Source organism: Hyperolius riggenbachi, chromosome 1 (genome assembly GCF_040937935.1).
Source record: "Hyperolius riggenbachi isolate aHypRig1 chromosome 1, aHypRig1.pri, whole genome shotgun sequence".
NCBI lineage: Eukaryota > Metazoa > Chordata > Amphibia > Anura > Hyperoliidae > Hyperolius > Hyperolius riggenbachi.
Window position 1 is genome coordinate 346,920,536 of NC_090646.1, and position 18,249 is coordinate 346,938,784.

An 18,249-nucleotide genomic window follows, 5' to 3' on the forward strand; every position below is an offset into this window, starting at 1 on the left:
TTTATTTGTAAAACATGTTTGGGAATAATGTATGGTATGATTTTCATTCCACTTCTCACGTGTACAGCACTTTGTATTGGTCTTTCATGTGAAATTCCAGTAAAATTGGATTCAGGTTTGTGGCAATAATGTGAAAAAATGTGGAAACCTTCAAGAGGGCTGAATACTTTTGCAAGTCACTGTATGTCTAGTGTAATGGATAACAGAGGCGCCAAAAGCATTTTAAAACTTATTAACAATTGATTTTATCCCTTTGGCGCCTCTGTTATCCATTACACTAGATTTTGTTAGTCTCTTATTTAACATTACAATTGGAAGACTGAGACTTCTCTGCATCCGCAATTTGCAACAGTGCTGTTTCCCTTGTGAAGACCGATGCAAAGAAAGCATTTAATAACTCTGCCTTACCTTGGTCATCCACCATTGAGCTCCCACACTTATCCTTTAGGAGTCCAGTACAGTCAACTTTTTTTTTTTTTTTTTTTTTTTTTTTTTTTTTTTAGAGTTGATGTACTTGTAAAACTTCTTTGGGTTAGATTTGATATCCCTAGTGATTTGATTTTCAGCTTTAAACTTTGCAAGCCTAATTGCACTCCTTTATAATTGCTTAATGCAGCCCGTTCCCCTTTAGTCTATGACTAAAGGTATTAGAGACACAGGTTTAGGAGGCCTGCCAGGCAACTGATATTGTTTAAAAGGAAATATGGCAGCTCCCGCCCCCCCCCCTCCCCTCTTCGGGTTTCCTTTCAGCCTGGTACACACTTTCAATTATGAGTGGCCAATCACTGACCACTTTTACCACCTCCATGTAGCATGCGGGTTTGCTTACACAATCTGCTTATAGTACTCAATATCTGTTGACCCTCTTACTAGGTGGAGGTGGTAACATTGGTCAGTATTTGACCAATAATAATTTAAAGTGTGTACCAGGTTTAAGAGACACGGGGTGCCCCTCCTGTATTTGGAATTGCCCAGTGGCCCCGTCCTCCGGTCAGCTTGGTCGGGAAGCAGTGCGTCTTTCTGGCCAGGCTGCATGCAACCCCTGCTGGCACGCATACCACAGCACACAACCCACAGCCGGGAGCGCTCTGTGCATGCGTGTGACGTCAGCAGGGCTGTGGAGTTGGTATATAAATCATCCGACTCCTCAGTTCATGAAACCACTGACTCCAACTACGACTTCACAGTCCTGGTCCTAAGACCTCTTGCCACATTGCCCCACTCAATATTAGATCAGACTTCTGAGAGATCTAATATGCCTCTCCTGCTTTGCTCAGTCTCTCAAAGAACATTTTTCCTAATAGATGATCCATCAACATAGTGCTCCAAATATGGATGGAGGAATCCTCCATTTTTATGGAGTCTGGTCTGTCTAGAGGCTTCCCTCCACCTAGAGAAGTATCTAACAATTTTATTTTTTTTCCTGCCGCCTCTGGTTGACTTGAGTTGAGGTGGTTGCTGGGAGATTTAGCTTAAGATCAGCTTTAATGTCTACTAACCGTACACCATATGTACCAACACTAGGTTCCATGTCTAACAGTAGAGAAGTTAAGTTGAATGCACAAGGTAATGCAAAAGCACTTTAATGGAAATGAAAAAGCACTTTAAATGGTTGGTTGTTCATCATTCTTCAAAGTTCTATGGATATTTGAGTAAATTGAAAACCAGTCTTTCCAGAGTGGATTGTAGCTTAGGAACAGAATACCATTGCACTTATTTGTGCACTCCTCTCCTGAAGTGCAAGATTTCTATTTTTTTTTTTTTTTTTTTTGAATTTCTATAGCTCCAGCAGATTACAAGCGTAATCACAGCAGATAACGGAATACAGTATGTTGGCGCTTTATAAATCAATAAAAATAATATGCGGCCCTGTGGTCCTCTCCTCACACACTTCCCTCTGTATTTCTTTTGTCCAGAATAACAAAGTATTGTATATCCATTTATAGTATAGGTGATTCTTATATTTTCTTTACACAGCGGCAGGGAGTTGGTGAGCCCAGTGTCTACCATGCGGTGGTGGTTATATTCTTAGAGTTTTTTGCCTGGGGTCTATTGACAACACCTATGTTAACGGTAAGCAAGATGGGCTATCACACTTTTTTCTAAATCCTGCATACTTGTTGAGAGGCTAACGCCTGATGTTTCTGTACAGGTACTGCACCAAACCTTCCCGCAACATACATTTCTAATGAATGGCTTAATCCATGGCGTTAAGGTAAGAATGTGTCAACTGTGTAGTTATATGTAGGTGAAAGAACTACACATTTACAGCCTCTGTATCTTATGTGTGCCTTTTGACCTCTTAACTCTACCTCAATTCTTCCAGGGTCTTCTCTCCTTCCTTAGTGCCCCCCTCATTGGAGCACTATCCGATGTGTGGGGCAGAAAGTCATTCCTTCTCCTCACTGTTTTCTTCACATGTGCACCTATACCTCTACTCAAGATCAGTCCATGGTATGTAATGGCGGTGGTGGTAGGTAGCTTGTAACGTAGTATATATATTTTTTTTTTCTTTCTTTTTTTTTTTAATCTTTTCTCGCTCTCGCTTTCTCTCTGATTTATCAAAGTGTCTCAAGAAACTGTCCATGTTGTCCTACTTGCAGTGAAACGAATTTATCTAGCCTCCATGGACAGTTCTTTTAGACAGTGATAAATGAAACCGATTTTCCTCTTTGTCTTTTTAGTCTAACATATTTTTGTGTGTACTTGTTTGAGAGCCTTCCTACTTTCAGGTTTTAGAACTCTCTGCATATGGTATTTTCTACAGGTGGTACTTTGCTGTAATATCTATGTCTGGTGTCTTCGCTGTTACCTTCTCAGTGATCTTCGCTTATGTGGCTGATATCACCCAGGAACATGAGCGGAGCACAGCATATGGCCTGGTAAGTCTTACCTCTCATGGGCCCATATGCAATTCACTATTTTTCCTTGTCATAAAATGCCTTTTAAGCCACCAGCAACCAAGAAAATACAATAATTTTGATGGTACCTTTTCACCAATGTTTGGGCACTTTTTCAGTTGTAAAATGCTGAAAATTTAGTTTCATTAGAATATGAAAATGATCTCCTAGGAGATAAATCAGGTGGAAAAATAATTGCATATGGGCCATATTGTTTTAAGAGGGGGGGGGGGGGGGGGAGTTTATTGCAGAAATCAATTCACATAGATGGTGAGTGCCAATGCAGTGGCGCGCCTACCCTAAATAAATGTATAGTGATAATTAGACATGCCCCAGAGGACTTATCTTGCTGTTCTGTGAATATTTCCCATGCTGCAGAGAAGCCACAGCCCATATTGAATGTTTTGAATCCCAGCCAGGGCATTATGTGCATGGAATTTGTTCACTCTGGTTTCCTTCCACACACCAAAAACACACAGATAAATTAATTGGCCTCTACCTAAAATTGGCCGTAGATTATGATGGAAATTTGGGGAAAAAGAAGGGAACACCGAGAACCCGATATAGTGTAGTATGTAAATGGTATGGGTGATTGCAAAGTAAGTAAATGATATACTCACAAACCAGGGTTACCGCAAAGGCAACCACTGTCAACGCAAGTGAGGAGATTAGACCTGTCTGCACTCAGGATTAAGATGTCGCTCTCTGTAGATCGGAATAAGAAAAGGAGTATGAATATCCACCAGGGGTGGATACTGATATTGTAAAAGAGAACAGAGGCACCAAAAGGATAAAATGTACTAAAAGTTTTAAAATTTCAAGGGAGGCAGAGACAGAGGCACTCAGCGTGTTCTCGAGACACTACTGTTTTGTACTCCTCCCTGTTATTGCCTGAGGAAGCGGGAATATACCTGCGAAACGCGTTGCATTGTATGTTGGAGTATCTGAATACATTTTTCTGTATGAAAATGGACAGTTTCATGTCTGCTTTGGGGAGGTAAGTCCACCACTGCCTCCCTTAAAATTGTAAAACTTTTAAGTACATTTTTATCCTTTTGGCACCTCTGTTCTCTTTTACAATATGATGGACATATGACTATGCTAGGGATTAGATAGCGAGGGACGGTCAGTGATATGACTACATAATCTGTAAAGGGCAGTGGAAGATGTCATCGCTTTTTAAATACTGAATACAGTAATAATAATAGTGAATGCTTATTTTCTCACAAATACCCCAACATTAATAAGCAAGAAGTATATCTAAATACAACGTAAACTAAGAGGCAAACTTCTCATCACTATATAAATACTTATTGCTCACTGGTGGAGCAGTTTGTAAAGGCTTTCTGTCTTAAAGGACACAAAGTGTGAGAGAGGTGAAGTCTGCCATATTTGTTTCCTATTTAAACAATACCCGTTGCCTAGAAGTCCTGCTGATCTTTCTGGCATCAGTTGTGTCTAAATCACACACCTGAAACAAGCATGCAGCTAATCTTGCCAGATAGGTGTACATATGTACTCGTCACCAGTGAGTTGGGCGCACGAAAAGCCGAATGTCTGCTCTCGCTGCTGCCGAAAAACTCTGACGTTAAATACTATTCTTCGGGGTTCGGCAGCCGGCGCCCCGAATTACCTTTACGTGTCCTGTGCAGTATTATGTTACTGTTTCGACGCTGAGTGCTGAAACAACCTGCTTTGGGATAGTGCTTATTTAGTAGGATGTTTTTTTCTGTGTTTTATTTTTATTTTTGTTTTGTTTTGTTTCTTCTTTCCCTCTGCATTAAATATTCCAGGTACTGATTCCTGATAGCCTGGAATGTATGAATAGTTTCCAAGATTACATGCACAAGTTTACTAGCCTCGTTATGCATACAGGAATAATACAGTAATGCCCAAGTGTCATTTTTGCTCATGGTGTTTGTCATTTTCCGCATGTATAATATCCACTCGTTTTGTCCATGTTTTCCTCAGGTGTCTGCCACCTTTGCTGCCAGCCTGGTAACTAGTCCTGCAATTGGTGCCTATTTGGCTCGTGCATACAGTGACACTCTTGTGGTTGTTCTGGCCTCTGGTGTGGCACTTCTGGATATTGGATTCATCCTACTTGCTGTTCCTGAGTCTCTACCTGAAGAAATGAGACCGGTGTCCTGGGGAGCTCCCATATCTTGGGAACAAGCTGATCCTTTTGCGGTAAAAAATGTTTAAGAATTTCCCTTCTACTATTAAATGAACTCAAGCATTAAATGAACACAGCAGTGTTTGGCCCCTTTAGGCTGGTACTAGAAAACTGACGAATTGCTGCACATACTCGCTGGTCACGATGCTCTCCCACTGCCTCAGGGCCGTCTCTATGACGGCAGAGCGATGCCAGCCGGTCAGGAGCTTCTCTCATTGGCACTGTCTGTCAATGTAAGCCAATATGATTGGTTCACAATGATCACGCGGTCAGGAGCCAACGGAAGCGGTCCCTGACCTGCTCAGAGTTCTGCCATTTTATAGACGGCAGGACGAGCGGATTGTGGATGGTGCAGAGCGTCGATCGACGGTAGCGCGCAGCGGGGGAAGGAGAAATCTACGTCCTGTCAGAGCTGCGCAGCCACCTGCAGGACGTAGATTTCTACCAGCGTGGTCCGGAAGTGGTTAATGAACACAGAAAAAAATAGCCATTTTCAAGAGACTCCTAAACTTCAGTGTCAAAACCGTTCTCACTGAAAGAACCCTGGTTACATTTTCAACGTCAACACAAACCTAAAGGATCACGATTACTAAAAATGTAGATTGAGAAATAAACATTGCTCATATTACTTTACTGCATACAGGGGGATTCAACTCTGCGTACAGTAATGTAATATGAGAAACATTTATTTATCAGTATTCTTTGTTTTAAAACAATGTGTAGAAATATATAATTTTTCATGACACAAGAACTCCTTTCACATTAGCAGCTGTCGTGATCTAATGGGAACTCCACCTCTTCACTTCCATGCAATTTCCCATCAGATCAATGGGTAGAACCGATCATTTCTGACATGTCTGATCTGCTACCAATCGATAACTGGATTGATTTAGTGCAGGATTGATTTAGTGCAGTAGTGATCTGAAAATCTATCCGGCTCTCAATCGGGAGCAGATAGGACATGTCGGAAATTATCTTTTCGACACACTGATCTGGCAGGAAATTGCATGGTGTGTACCTAGCATTAGACTAATTCATGTGAGGCTTTCAGCCATTGCATCTCCCAGTCTCCACTCGTTAGTCACTGCTCATATCTCTGCTGCCTGTTGTCAGCGGATTGTGTTACAGTGTGTAATAGAGTTTCTAACAAAGAGATCCAGCCATTTATGTTGTGTGGAAACTGAGCCGCTAACCTCTTACAGCTCACACTGTGAGAAATGAAGGACCAGGAACCTTCCTAACAAAAAAACACAAGGTATACTGAGAGCCAGAGATAGTGTAGTATGTCATTATATAACGGTACATGTGTGAAAAAGTGATTGAACCCATATCAGACAAAAAAGGGAAACCAAGAACCCGCAATAGTGTAGTTCATTAGAGTGTGATAAATAATCGTATTTAGTAAGTAAATGATACTCACAAGCAAGGGTCACCACTCAGGCAACCACTGTAAAGGTAGGTGGGGTGATTAGACCTGACTCCACTCTTAAGTCGCTCTCTGTAGACAGGCAGGGAGATATCACCGCTCCAACAAGGGCAGACTAGACTAAACACTGGTATTATGTACATAGGCACCAATACAAGAGTAAAAGCCGTTCAAAAAGGGAGGTAGTAGTGCACCTCCCCAATTAGCAGGCAAATATCAGGGTAACTATAATCTGTCGCTTGGCTTATACTGAGACAGATTATAGTTACTCCGATATTTGCCTGATAAAGCAGGAGAACGCCTGTGAAACATGTTGCATTGTGGAGTATTTAAATACAGAAAATTCCTGAACAAAATCAACAGGTTTGTGTCTGCTAATTGGGGAGCTAAGTCCACCAAGACCTCCCTTTTTTTTTAAACAGCTTTTAGCATATTTTACTCTTATATTGGCACCTACCAGTGTTTACTCACAAAGCAGGATTGCTAAAAAATGTCCGCTCCAAATTGGCAGATGAGGGTCTCAACCTGTGCTCATTTGGGTATAAGGGTCTCTCCAAAGGTTTTGTTTTCTAACACAAAAGCTAAATTATGTCATATCTACACTGGCCAATAGATCCCTTTCAGATCAGAGAGGGATCTATCTGATCGAATCCCTCCCCACACTACACGCATACTTTCAATAGATTTCAGCATGAAATCACTTTAAAAAAAATCTGTGCACACCTGCTTCTCTTTTATATTCAAAATCAGGCCTGCATTACCCCCCAATCAGTAACACATTTATAACCTAGTAGCTGATGGCCAGACATTGCCCGGGTATGTATTTGGCTGGTGTTGGCTCCGCCCACTTTTCCTGAATTACACAATGACCTAGTTTGTGAGCTTTGCAGTCTGGCATCAATTTGCATTGAAATGAAACAAATCTGATTGGCTGCGTCTCCACCCCCTTTTCTGAATTTGAACCCCAGTCACACAATGACCAACTGTGCCAGGTTTGAGGCTTGTGCCATTAACCGTACAAAAATGGCAGCAATAAAATAATCCCCTTGAAAATCAATAGGTTGATTTTGATTGGTTTTTGTAGGCTCCACCAACTTTTCTGAATATAAATCCCAGTGACTAAGTGTGCAAAGTTTGAGAACCCTGCCATTAACAGTGTAAGAATGGCTGCAGTCTACATTTTCTCAGAGAAATTTGTATTTGTCTCTGCCCACTTTTTGGTTATGGGGATTAAAAGTATCCTATATGTTATTCCAGGTAGTGTACTATGTGTGTGCCAAATTTCATTCAAATCCATTCAGCCATTGTTGCGTGATTAACAAACATACAAACATTCAAACTTTCGCATTTATGATATTAGTGAGATTGTTTTTGCTGGTTGAGAAACCCCCTTCCTGTCTAAAATAACATCTTCAGGGCTCACGATCATCAGTGATTTGAGTTCGAGTGAGATAAATGGTTAGTATTCTTGACTTTCAGTGCTAGAGTCTTAAGTTCTCATTGCAGACTGGGAAATGGAGTTTCCTCACATTCTTTGTCCATAAAATGCTGAGCTCTGTAAAGAGAGGACTTGTCATCTGTGATTAATATAGGGGAATATGAAAATATACCGATAAAGAAACAATAGTCCCACAAAGAATGTACATGTTATAATTACCATTTCCTCCTATTTCTGTTTAGCTCAGTGAAATTATTTTTGGTGCCTGTAAATCTGTAAGAGTTTCACTTACATTTTCAACTTCTGCAGAAATGCTGCCAGCACTTACATGTCAATTTTCAAATGACAACCTGTGGATATGATGCTGAGCATGTGCACTCAGTCTTTTTGGTCTACCATGGTGAGGCCTGATCCTGTTAAACTGCTATATGGCCATGGCCACTGTGCTTATGGCCATCTTTATGTAGAGCAACAATTCTATTGATTTAAAATCCCCAGGGAGTTCTCTGAGCATTAACACCAAATTTAACACCTGCTCCTCATTCACACCTGAGGCATTTTAGCACTGAGTAACATTACCCCGAGCGGGAAAAAGTCTCCTTGGGCTGAATGTTGATACTCTTCACCTATGGGTGTACTCACTTTTATTGCCAGCGGTTTAGACATTAATGGCTGTGCGTTATTTTGATGGGGCACCAAATTTACACTGTTATACAAACTGTATACTGGCTACTTTACATGGTATTTTCAGTGCTGTCCCATGAAAAGATATGATCTAATATTTACAAAAATGTGAGAGCTGTTCTCTCTTTTGTGAGATAGTGTACCTTGTACATATTAAAATAAATTGACACTGAATAATGTCCTGATGCTTTCACCGTTGTTGAAGGCAATCTGTTGTTCTGAATTGCATACAAGTGAACCTGATGCTTTTAGTGGTTTGTTGACTTTCCATCTTTTTCCTCTTCAGTCATTACGCAAGGTTGGCCAGGATTCAACAGTTCTGCTCATCTGTATAACTGTATTTCTTTCCTACCTTCCTGAAGCTGGGCAGTACTCAAGTTTTTTTCTTTACTTAAGACAGGTATGTTTAAATCTTCTAGATTTGGGGGATTTTTGAAATTCACTAGCATTCTCTAGACATAATTGAGCAGTAGAATTGTCTGTGCATGTACATGGGTCAGCCAACATGGTGGCTAAGTGGATAGTGTCACAGGAGCCCTGGTGGCTGGAACGCGAAATGCCTTCCAAACGGTTCCAGCGCACAGATCGTGCAAACTGTGGTCGCAGTCAATGTGAAGAAACCGTTGGGAATTGGCTGCAGACAAACCAGAAGGGAGCCTGTGGGTTACGGAAATGCACTTTACACACTATTTCAAGGCATATCTGCCACCACCACTGGTATGGGCCAGTGGTCCCTACCGACTGACTGATCCTGCAAATAAAACGGTTAAAACACGCTGTATTCTGTCTAGATATAAATAATAGTAGCGACTCCTCAGAGACCTGAGTTCAGTTTCTGTGTATGGCTGTATAGCAGGTGTAGCGGAACAGTAAACTACTTTGATAAAGTATTTATTTACGTGCAATATAAATAATTAATATATACAGAAAATTATTGAAATCAACAATTATGGAAACATTAATAGCCAGTATGAAATAAAAAAAGGAGAAAATACTTAACCACTTGAGGACCACAGCCTTTTTTCCATTGAGACCACTGCAGCTTTCACGGTTTATTGCTACCACCTAAATGAATTTTACCTCCTTTTCTTGTCACTAATACAGCTTTCTTTTGGTGCTATTTGATTGCTGCTGCAAGTTTTAGTTTTTATTATATTCATCAAAAAAGACATGAATTTTGTCAAAAAAAATGACTTTTTTAACTTTCTTTGCTGACATTTTTCAAATAAAGTAAAGTTTCCTATACATTTGAGCGCGAAAGTTATTCTGCTACATGTCTTTGATAAAAAAAAAATTCAGTGTATATTTTATTGGATTGGGTAAAAGTTATAGCGTTTACAAACTATGGTGCCAAAAGTGAATTTTCCCATTTGGAAGCATCTCTGACTTTTCTGACACCTTGTCATGTTTCTTGAGGTGCTAAAATTCCAGGATAGTATAAATACCCCCCCAAATGACCCCATTTTGGAAAGAAGACATCCCAAAGTATTCAGTGAGAAACATGGTGAGTTCATAGAAGATTTTATTTTATGTCACAAGTTAGCGGAACATGACACTTTGTGACAAAAAAAAAAAGTTTCCATTTCTTCTAACTTGCGACAAAAAAAAAAATGAAATCTGCCACGGACTCACTATGCTCCTCTCTGAATACCTTGAAGTGTCTACTTTCCAAAATGGGGTCATTTGTGGGGTGTGTTCACTGTCCTGGCATTTTAGGGGGTTCCTAATTGTAAGCACCCTGTAAAGCCTAAAGATGCTCATTGGACTTTGGGCCCCTTAGCACAGTTAGGCTGCAAAAAAGTGCCACAAATGTGGTATTGCCATACTCAGGAGAGGTAGTATAATGTGTTTTGGGGTGTATTTTTACACATACCCATGCTGGGTGGGAGAAATATCTCCGTAAATGACAATTTTATTTATTTTTTATTTTATTTTTTTTACACACAATTGTCTATTTACAGTGATATTTCTCCCACTCAGCATGGGTATGTGTAAAAATACCTCAAAACACAATATACTACTTCTCCTGAGTACGGCGATACCACATGTGTGGAACTTTTTTGCACCTTAACTGCGCTAAGGGGCCCAAAGTCCAATGAGTACCTTAAGGATTTCACAGGTCATTTTGCGACATTTGGTTTCAAGACTACTCCTCACGGTTTAGGGCCCCTAAAATGCCAGGGCATTATAGGAACCCCACAAATGACCCCATTTTAGAAAGAAGACACCCCAAGGTATTCTGTTAGGAGTATGGTGAGTTCATAGAAGATTTTATTTTTTGTCACAAGTAAGCGGAAATTGATTTGAATTGTTTTTTTTTTTTTTACAAAGTGTCATTTTCCGCTAACTTGTGATAAAAAAATAAATCTTCTGTGAACTCACCATACACCTAACAGAATACCTTGGGGTGTCTTCTTTCTAAAATGGGGTCACTTGTGGGGTTCCTATACTGCCCTGGCATTTTAGGGGCCCTAAACCGTGAGGAGTAGTCTTGAACCCAAATGTCTCAAAATGACCTGTGAAATCCTAAAGGTACTCATTGGACTTTGGGCCCCTTAGCACAGTTAGGCTGCAAAAAAGTGTCACACAAGTGGTATCGATGTATTCAGGAGTAGTATAATGTGTCTTGTGGTGTATTTTTACAAATAACCATGCTGGGTGGGAGAAATATCTCTGTAAATGACACATTTTTGATTTTTTTTTTTTTTTTTTTTTTTTTTTTTTTTTTACACACCATTGTCCATTTACAGAGAGATTTCTCCCACCCAGCATGGGTATGTGTAAAAATACACCACAAAACACATTATACTACTTCTCCTGAGTATGGCGATACCACATGTGTGACACTTTTTTGCAGCCTAGGTGCGCTAAGGGGCCTAATGTCCTATTCACAGGTCATTTTGAGGCATTTGTTTTCTAGACTACTCCTCACGGTTTAGGGCCCCTAAAATGCCAGGGCAGTATAGGAACCCCACAAGTGACCCCATTTTAGAAAGAAGACACCCCAAGGTATTCTGTTAGGTGTATGGTGAGTTCATAGAAGATTTATTTTTTTGTCACAAGTTAGTGAAAAATGACACTTTGTGAAAAAAACCCAATAAAAATCAATTTCCGCTAACTTTTGACAAAAAATAAAATCTTCTATGAACTCGTCATACACCTAACAGAATACCTTGGGCTGTCTTTTTTCTAAAATGGGGTCACTTGTGGGGTTCCTATACTGCCATGGCATTTTACGGGCCCAAAACCGTGAGTAGTCTGGAAACCAAATTTCTCAAAATGACTGTTCAGGGGTATAAGCATCTGCAAATTTTGATGACAGGTGGTCTATGAGGGGACAAATTTTGTGGAACCAATCATAAGCAGGGTGGCCTCTTAGATGACAGGTTGTATTGGGCCTGATCTGATGGATAGGAGTGCTAGGGGGGTGACAGGAGGTGATTGATGGGTGTCTCAAGGTGTGATTAGAGGGGGGAATAGATGCAAGCAATGTACTGACGAGGTGATCAGGGCTGGGGTCTGAGGGCATTCTGAGGGTGTGGGCGGGTGATTGGGTGCCCTAGGGGCAGATTAGGTTCTAATCTGATGGGTGACAGTGACAGGTGGTGATAGGGGGTGATTGATGGGTAATTAGTGGGTATTTATGGTAGAGAACAGATGTAAACACTGCACTTGGGAGGTGATCTGATGTCGGATCTGCGGGTGATCTATTGGTGTGGGTGGGTGATCAGATTGCCCGCAAGGGGCAGGTTAGGGGCTGATTGATGGGTGGCAGTGACAGGGGGTAATTGATGGGTGATTGACAGGTGATCAGTGGGTTATTACAGGGGGATAGAGGCATACAGTACACGGGGGGGGGGGGGTCTGGGGAGAATCTGAGGGGTGGGGGGTGATTAGGAGGGAGCAGGGGGCAGTTTAGGGTTAAAAAAAATAGCGTTGACAGATAGTGACAGGGACTGATTGATGGGTGATTAGGGGGGTGACTGGGTGCAAACAGTGGTCTGGGGGGGTGGGCAGGGGGGGGTCTGAGGGGTGCCGTGGGCGATCAGGGGTCGGGGGGGGGAATCAGTGTGCTTGGGTGCAGACTAGGGTGGCTGCAGCCTGCCCTGGTGGTCCCTCGGACACTGGGACCACCAGGGCAGGAGGCAGCCTGTATAATAGGCTTTGTATACATTACAAAGCCTATTATACGCATTGCGTGCCGGGTGCTAGTAACCCGCCGGCGCTTCCGAACGGCCGGCGAGTTACAGCGCGAGGGGGGCGATCGCCGCCTAACCACGCCCGCCGCCACCCCTGCCGATGGGCGTATTGCTGTCGTTTAGGCCCGGTCTTCGCCGCCGCCCATCGGCTGGGGGCGGTCCTGAAGTGGTTAAGCTGGCCACGAACGGTCCAATTTCTAGCAAAAAATCGTTTGAGCGATCAGAAATTCTGATCGGATTGGTTGTAAATAATCTCCATTGGTGGACACAATCGATTATGAACGAGTGAAAAAAATGTCGCCCGAATGAATTTTCGTCGAACGAAAATTTGGATTTTCTTGGTGGTCGTGATAGATAGGAAGCAATGATTGGTTAGTTGATGGTGTAGTGAACGATTTTTTGTCTGATCAGAATTTTTGATCGTTCGAACGATTTTTCGCTAGAAATTGGACTGTTAGTGGCCACCTTTAGGCTAATGGAAAGATGTCCTGTTGTGGGAAAACTTGTAAAGTCCTTGGTTTCAATTTCCGCAAAGTTCTTGGTTTCAGATCAGAACAAAGTCCAAACAAGATGGCTACCACTAGTTCCTCAAAGTTGCAGCAGCTGTCCTGGGGGGCAAAATGTAGGAATGAGGGAGGAGTCCCTCGCAGACACTATTGAACAATGTACGTCTTTGGGTGGAGTCTCAAGTACAGCCCAGGGGTTGGACAGGGGCGGTTAGCTCCCTGCGTCGGTTTCCCATGCCTACCAAATATGACATTTGTCAAATATCTCGGCTTACGCTTTCCGCACACAGATGACCATCACATATTCATATGCCAGTTCATATGATACCAAACTTGCTTAGGGTAGAGGATTCAGGTCCTGAGAAGTTTAATAACTGGGTTGTAGGGGCCCCTGGCCCCTCTCGCCTGGTATCAAGAGATTCAGCATGACCCTACGGATTCAATGATACCGCTCTCATAACTACCCTATTTACGGTATTCTTTAAATAGGCAAAAAATTATATAATGCCTGCATCTGCCTTTGCGGTGCCTGTCAGTCTGTGGGAAGCAGGTTTGGAATAGGCTTCCTGCTGGGAGTAGCTTCCTGGCTCTCCCTGTATGAAAAGGCTCACCACATGGTGGGCAATTGACATCTGCCTGAGGTAATTAAAAATAAACATTTCTCCCTGGACACAGGCCTGGCCCAAGCTAATTAACAAATCAAAAGACATCCTGCGCCCAAGTACTGCTAGCTCTCTGTTGAGAAAAGAGAGAGCCCAGATTGACTGCAGATGCTCCTACACAACCAATCTAGATTATATCGATCTTAACCGCATCGATGCAGAGAATCGATTGCGATCACATGTTCTGCACGTGCGGTTCAAGGACGCGGCTGCGGCTACGCAACCATCCGTCACAGATAGCACTGTTAGGATGCAGCTCTAGGGTACTGCGTTAAATTATTAATCAGGACCATGTGTGCCTTTTAATGTTTTTTCCATGTTTGCACAGGTTTCTCAGCTTGCTCCAGATTTGCCTCGCGTAACAAAAAACATGCTGGCAGGTTAACCTTTTCTGCCTCCATGGCAGTATATCTACGCCCTTAAAAACCTCACCTAAGCCTCAGGTGCATAGATATACGTGCCTCCGCCGTGATCACCGCTCTGTTCGCTCCCCATCACTTGTGCGCGCGCACCTGCGCTCGTTCTTGCTGACACCCGTTAGCCCGGAGATCAATGAATGGAAACACCGTTCCCATTCATTGATCTAAGTCCCCGTAGCAGTGATCGGCGGCAATGGGCGTAGCAATGATCCACAATTCACTTCCTGTAAGCGTACATTGTACACTTACAGGACGCATAAAAAAAAAAAAAAAAAAAAATACCGAGGACATCTTGTGGCCAAAGAGTAAGATTACATCTACAAACATTTTTTTTTTTTTTTTTCCTTCATTGGACTTTTTTTTTACATTTAAAATTAACCAATTCCCTCCCACACTCTCCCCAAGTTATCCAAAAATGTTTTGTATAATGTAAAAAAAAATTACAATACAAAAAAAAATACATAAATAGTTACCTTAGGTACTGAACGTTTTTAATATGTAAGTCAAGCAGGTATATTACTGTTGTTTTTTTTTTTTTTAAATTGTGGGCTTGTAAATAGTGATGGACGCAAAACTGAAAAAATGCACCTTTTTATTTTCAAATAAAATATTGGCGCCATATATTGTGATAGGGACATAATTTAAACGGTGTAATAACTGGGACAAATGAGCAAATAAAATACGTGGGTTTTAATTATGATTGCGTGTTTTATTTTAAAACTATAATAGCCAACAACTGAGAAATAATGATTTTTTTATTTTTATTTTTTTTTACAATTTTTTTTTTCTTATTATACCTTATTGTAAAATGCATTTAGCATAAACTAATTCATGGTATAATGTACCACCCAAAGAAAGCCTACTTGGTGACGGAAAAAAAAAAGATCTAGATCATTTTATTGTGATAAGTAGTGATGAAGTTATTGGCGATTGAATGGGATGATCACTGAAATGTGAAAATTGCTCTGGTCCATAAGGGGAAAATACACTGAAGGCAGAAGTGGTTAATTGATTGTGAGCCCATTTGAGGGACCATGTGTGGTATTAATTCAGTGTTCTCTGTAAAGTGCTATGGAAACTGTGTACTATATACAGTAGCTTAAAAAAATAATGCTTTCAGTAGACAAATGGCTAATACATGAGCTAATGTCTGCGGTACAACCAAGTATTAAGCTCTAGAAATACATCACAATATATGTTCCTCTAGTAAAAATCTCTTGTACACCCCCTGCTAATAACTGAAAGAAATAAAAAGCCAACTACCCTCGCTAGGAGGTAAATTGCTGCAAAGTTTGTGGTGACCAAAAAAAACAGAAAAAGGTACAGATTGTGAGATTGTGTCAGCATCTAAAAGGGCATTATCTTTAATAAATCCATAGACCAGTCATGTAGAATCTATGGCACATGTGCCACAGGGGGAAGTCAGAGCCCTCTTTGTTGGCAGTTTTGAGCTGCAGATTCGGGTCGAATTTGTGGTGGGGGAGAAATGAAAGCATGTAGTGTGCATAGTGGGGGGGGGGGGGTAATGTTCATCTTTCATCGCACCAGGATGCACGCAACCCATCTTTCTTCTCCCAGACCATCTTTATGGCATTGCACCATAGAGACGAAACACCTGGTAGGATGATGGGCTGCGTGCATCCTTGTGGATCCTGTAGAGGTGAGTCACTTCACACCTCCATTGCGCACTCTACCTGGGGTGTGTGTGTAAAGGGGTGGGGGATCATCTGGCTACCTACTCTTGTGGGGGAATTATGTGGCTATTTGCACTGGTGGGGGGAGGTCACCTGGCTATCTGCGTGGGGTAGTGGTATTGTTTGGCAACCTGTACTGGGATAGTATTCAGTTTAGGCCTCCTTCGCACAGGCAACCAAGGCAGGAGACCAGGAAATATGCACCAATTGCAAAATTAATGAAATCTCTTTCATAGAACATCTGCTGGAAAAACAAGTTGAACTCTAAAATCAAAGTGGGGCTGTGGCAAGGGCTGCAACCAACATGGGGCGGTTCTAAGCAAATATTTAAATAATTTGGTAGTACATGCAGCAATAAATTATATAACAATCATTGTTTATGATACAACCAGCTGGATTCCCTGAGATTTGTTGTTGCTGGTTGTATCATATACTTATCGATTGTTATATAATTTATCTCTGTATGTAGTACTTGTGACACTCCAGCCCCGCGATCCCGTCGAGATCTGCTCCCGTTAGCGTACGCAGGAAGTATGGGTGCTGACGGACGAGACCGGTTGCTGGATCGTCAGAGTGAGAAAGGTTAAAGGCGACAGAGCGTGCCAATCCCGTCTAATCTGCTCCCGTTAGCATACGCAGGAAGTACGGTGAACAGACTGACAATAAAGATTGGTCGCGCAGCTGCCGACAAAATGTAATGGGACAAACATTCACCAATCCCGTATTACTAGGCCACTGTTGCCTTGCAGGTCTCATGCACTAGAGACTGCTGGAGGCAAATTCACTGTGTGCGTAGTAAACTGTTAAGATTGGTTGGAGGTGCCCATACATGTACAATCACGATTGTATATACAATCGGTAAACTAAAAATATTGATTTCGCGCTGGAAATCTGGTACATACACTGCCACCACTCTTCCAGTTCAGTAGGGAGGAAAGAGACTCCCGCTATCATAATACGGTAGCCAGCCCGATCACGTTCGACATGCTCCAGTCACCGTTTGGGGAATAGTCACTTCCGAAGGCTTAAAGACTGTGAGCAATGTGACGTTAAAGAAAGGTTACTGGGTCCATATATGATGCAATCTTGATTGTCTCCAATCGAGAAAACTAAAGTTATTGATTCCGCACAGGAAATCTGGTACTAGCTAATCCTCAAAGGAAGAAACGGTTATTTACAACCTAGCTAGCAAATCAACAATTTATAAACAAATGATAACAATGCGGTAGTATGACTGACTCTTCAGAGGGCAGATTCGTTATAGCAGCAATCAGATGACCAGAACAGGCACAAGACTGAATGATAAAATCGTTAGTTTTATTCTAAAGCTACATACACACAGCTTATTTTAGAACAGATTGATTGGACAGAGAGAAGAGATGAAAAGAAACAAAATGTCCGAATATACAGTTCAAATACCGTTATCGGTAGTCCCTGCGGCAATCAAAGTCCAGAATGGCCAATTGCCATGCGGCCTTAAGCCTATGTGAGAAAGTCCCAAAATGGCGGTTTCGTCATGCGGCCAGAGGCCTTGTGAGAAATCCAATGGAGATTTTGCGCCAGTGTCCTGCTGGCTGCCCAGATGTTATGAGGCCAGGATTTCAGGTAAAATGGACTCAGAGCTTTCTGGGCTCTCTGTGGTTATAGCCCCCACTCCAGCAAGGAGGGGTTAGGGGGTGTGGATCACACACCTCTTTGGAACAGGAGATCTGCCCGCCCCTCGCATGAACACAAAAATATACCTGAATCATGATAGGTGTGCTAATCTTCAAACCATACAGGTTATGTTAAATCTAATAACATTTTCAGGTCGATCAGAATTTAACGATCACAATGATATCAAACTTGGGGGGTTTAGAGTGAACGGTGACCCCAAAATGCATATCTCTGCTTTGGCAGGGCTTACCGTTAATTCGGAAACATCCAATTGTGTGGTTTGTTCCGAATTTCATAATAAGCGGGTTCTAAAGGCCGTTGTCTATTTGGAAAGTCATCTTTATGACAAAAGAGAGATTTCATATTTGTGAGATCACAGAAATGTTTTCCTAAGGTCAGAAGTCTTTTGAAGCTCGGGCAGCAGCCTAGGTGTCAGATCTCCTGCTGAGGCTGGGGCCGATCAGTCTGGAGAAAACTGCAATTTATGAG

The 18,249-nt window shown here is 41.9% G+C and overlaps 1 protein-coding gene across 1 annotated transcript in view; it reads left to right on the top strand.

Moving 5' to 3' along the window:
* Positions 1-18,249, top strand: part of LOC137512572 (hippocampus abundant transcript 1 protein-like) — a 64,366-nt gene that overhangs the window by 32,167 nt on the left and 13,950 nt on the right. The window contains exons 2-7 of the mRNA XM_068234065.1: positions 1,978-2,073; positions 2,153-2,215; positions 2,327-2,454; positions 2,768-2,882; positions 4,872-5,090; positions 8,911-9,024. Of these exons, the coding sequence (XP_068090166.1) occupies positions 1,978-2,073; positions 2,153-2,215; positions 2,327-2,454; positions 2,768-2,882; positions 4,872-5,090; positions 8,911-9,024 (735 nt within the window). The remainder of the gene's footprint in view (positions 1-1,977; positions 2,074-2,152; positions 2,216-2,326; positions 2,455-2,767; positions 2,883-4,871; positions 5,091-8,910; positions 9,025-18,249) is intronic.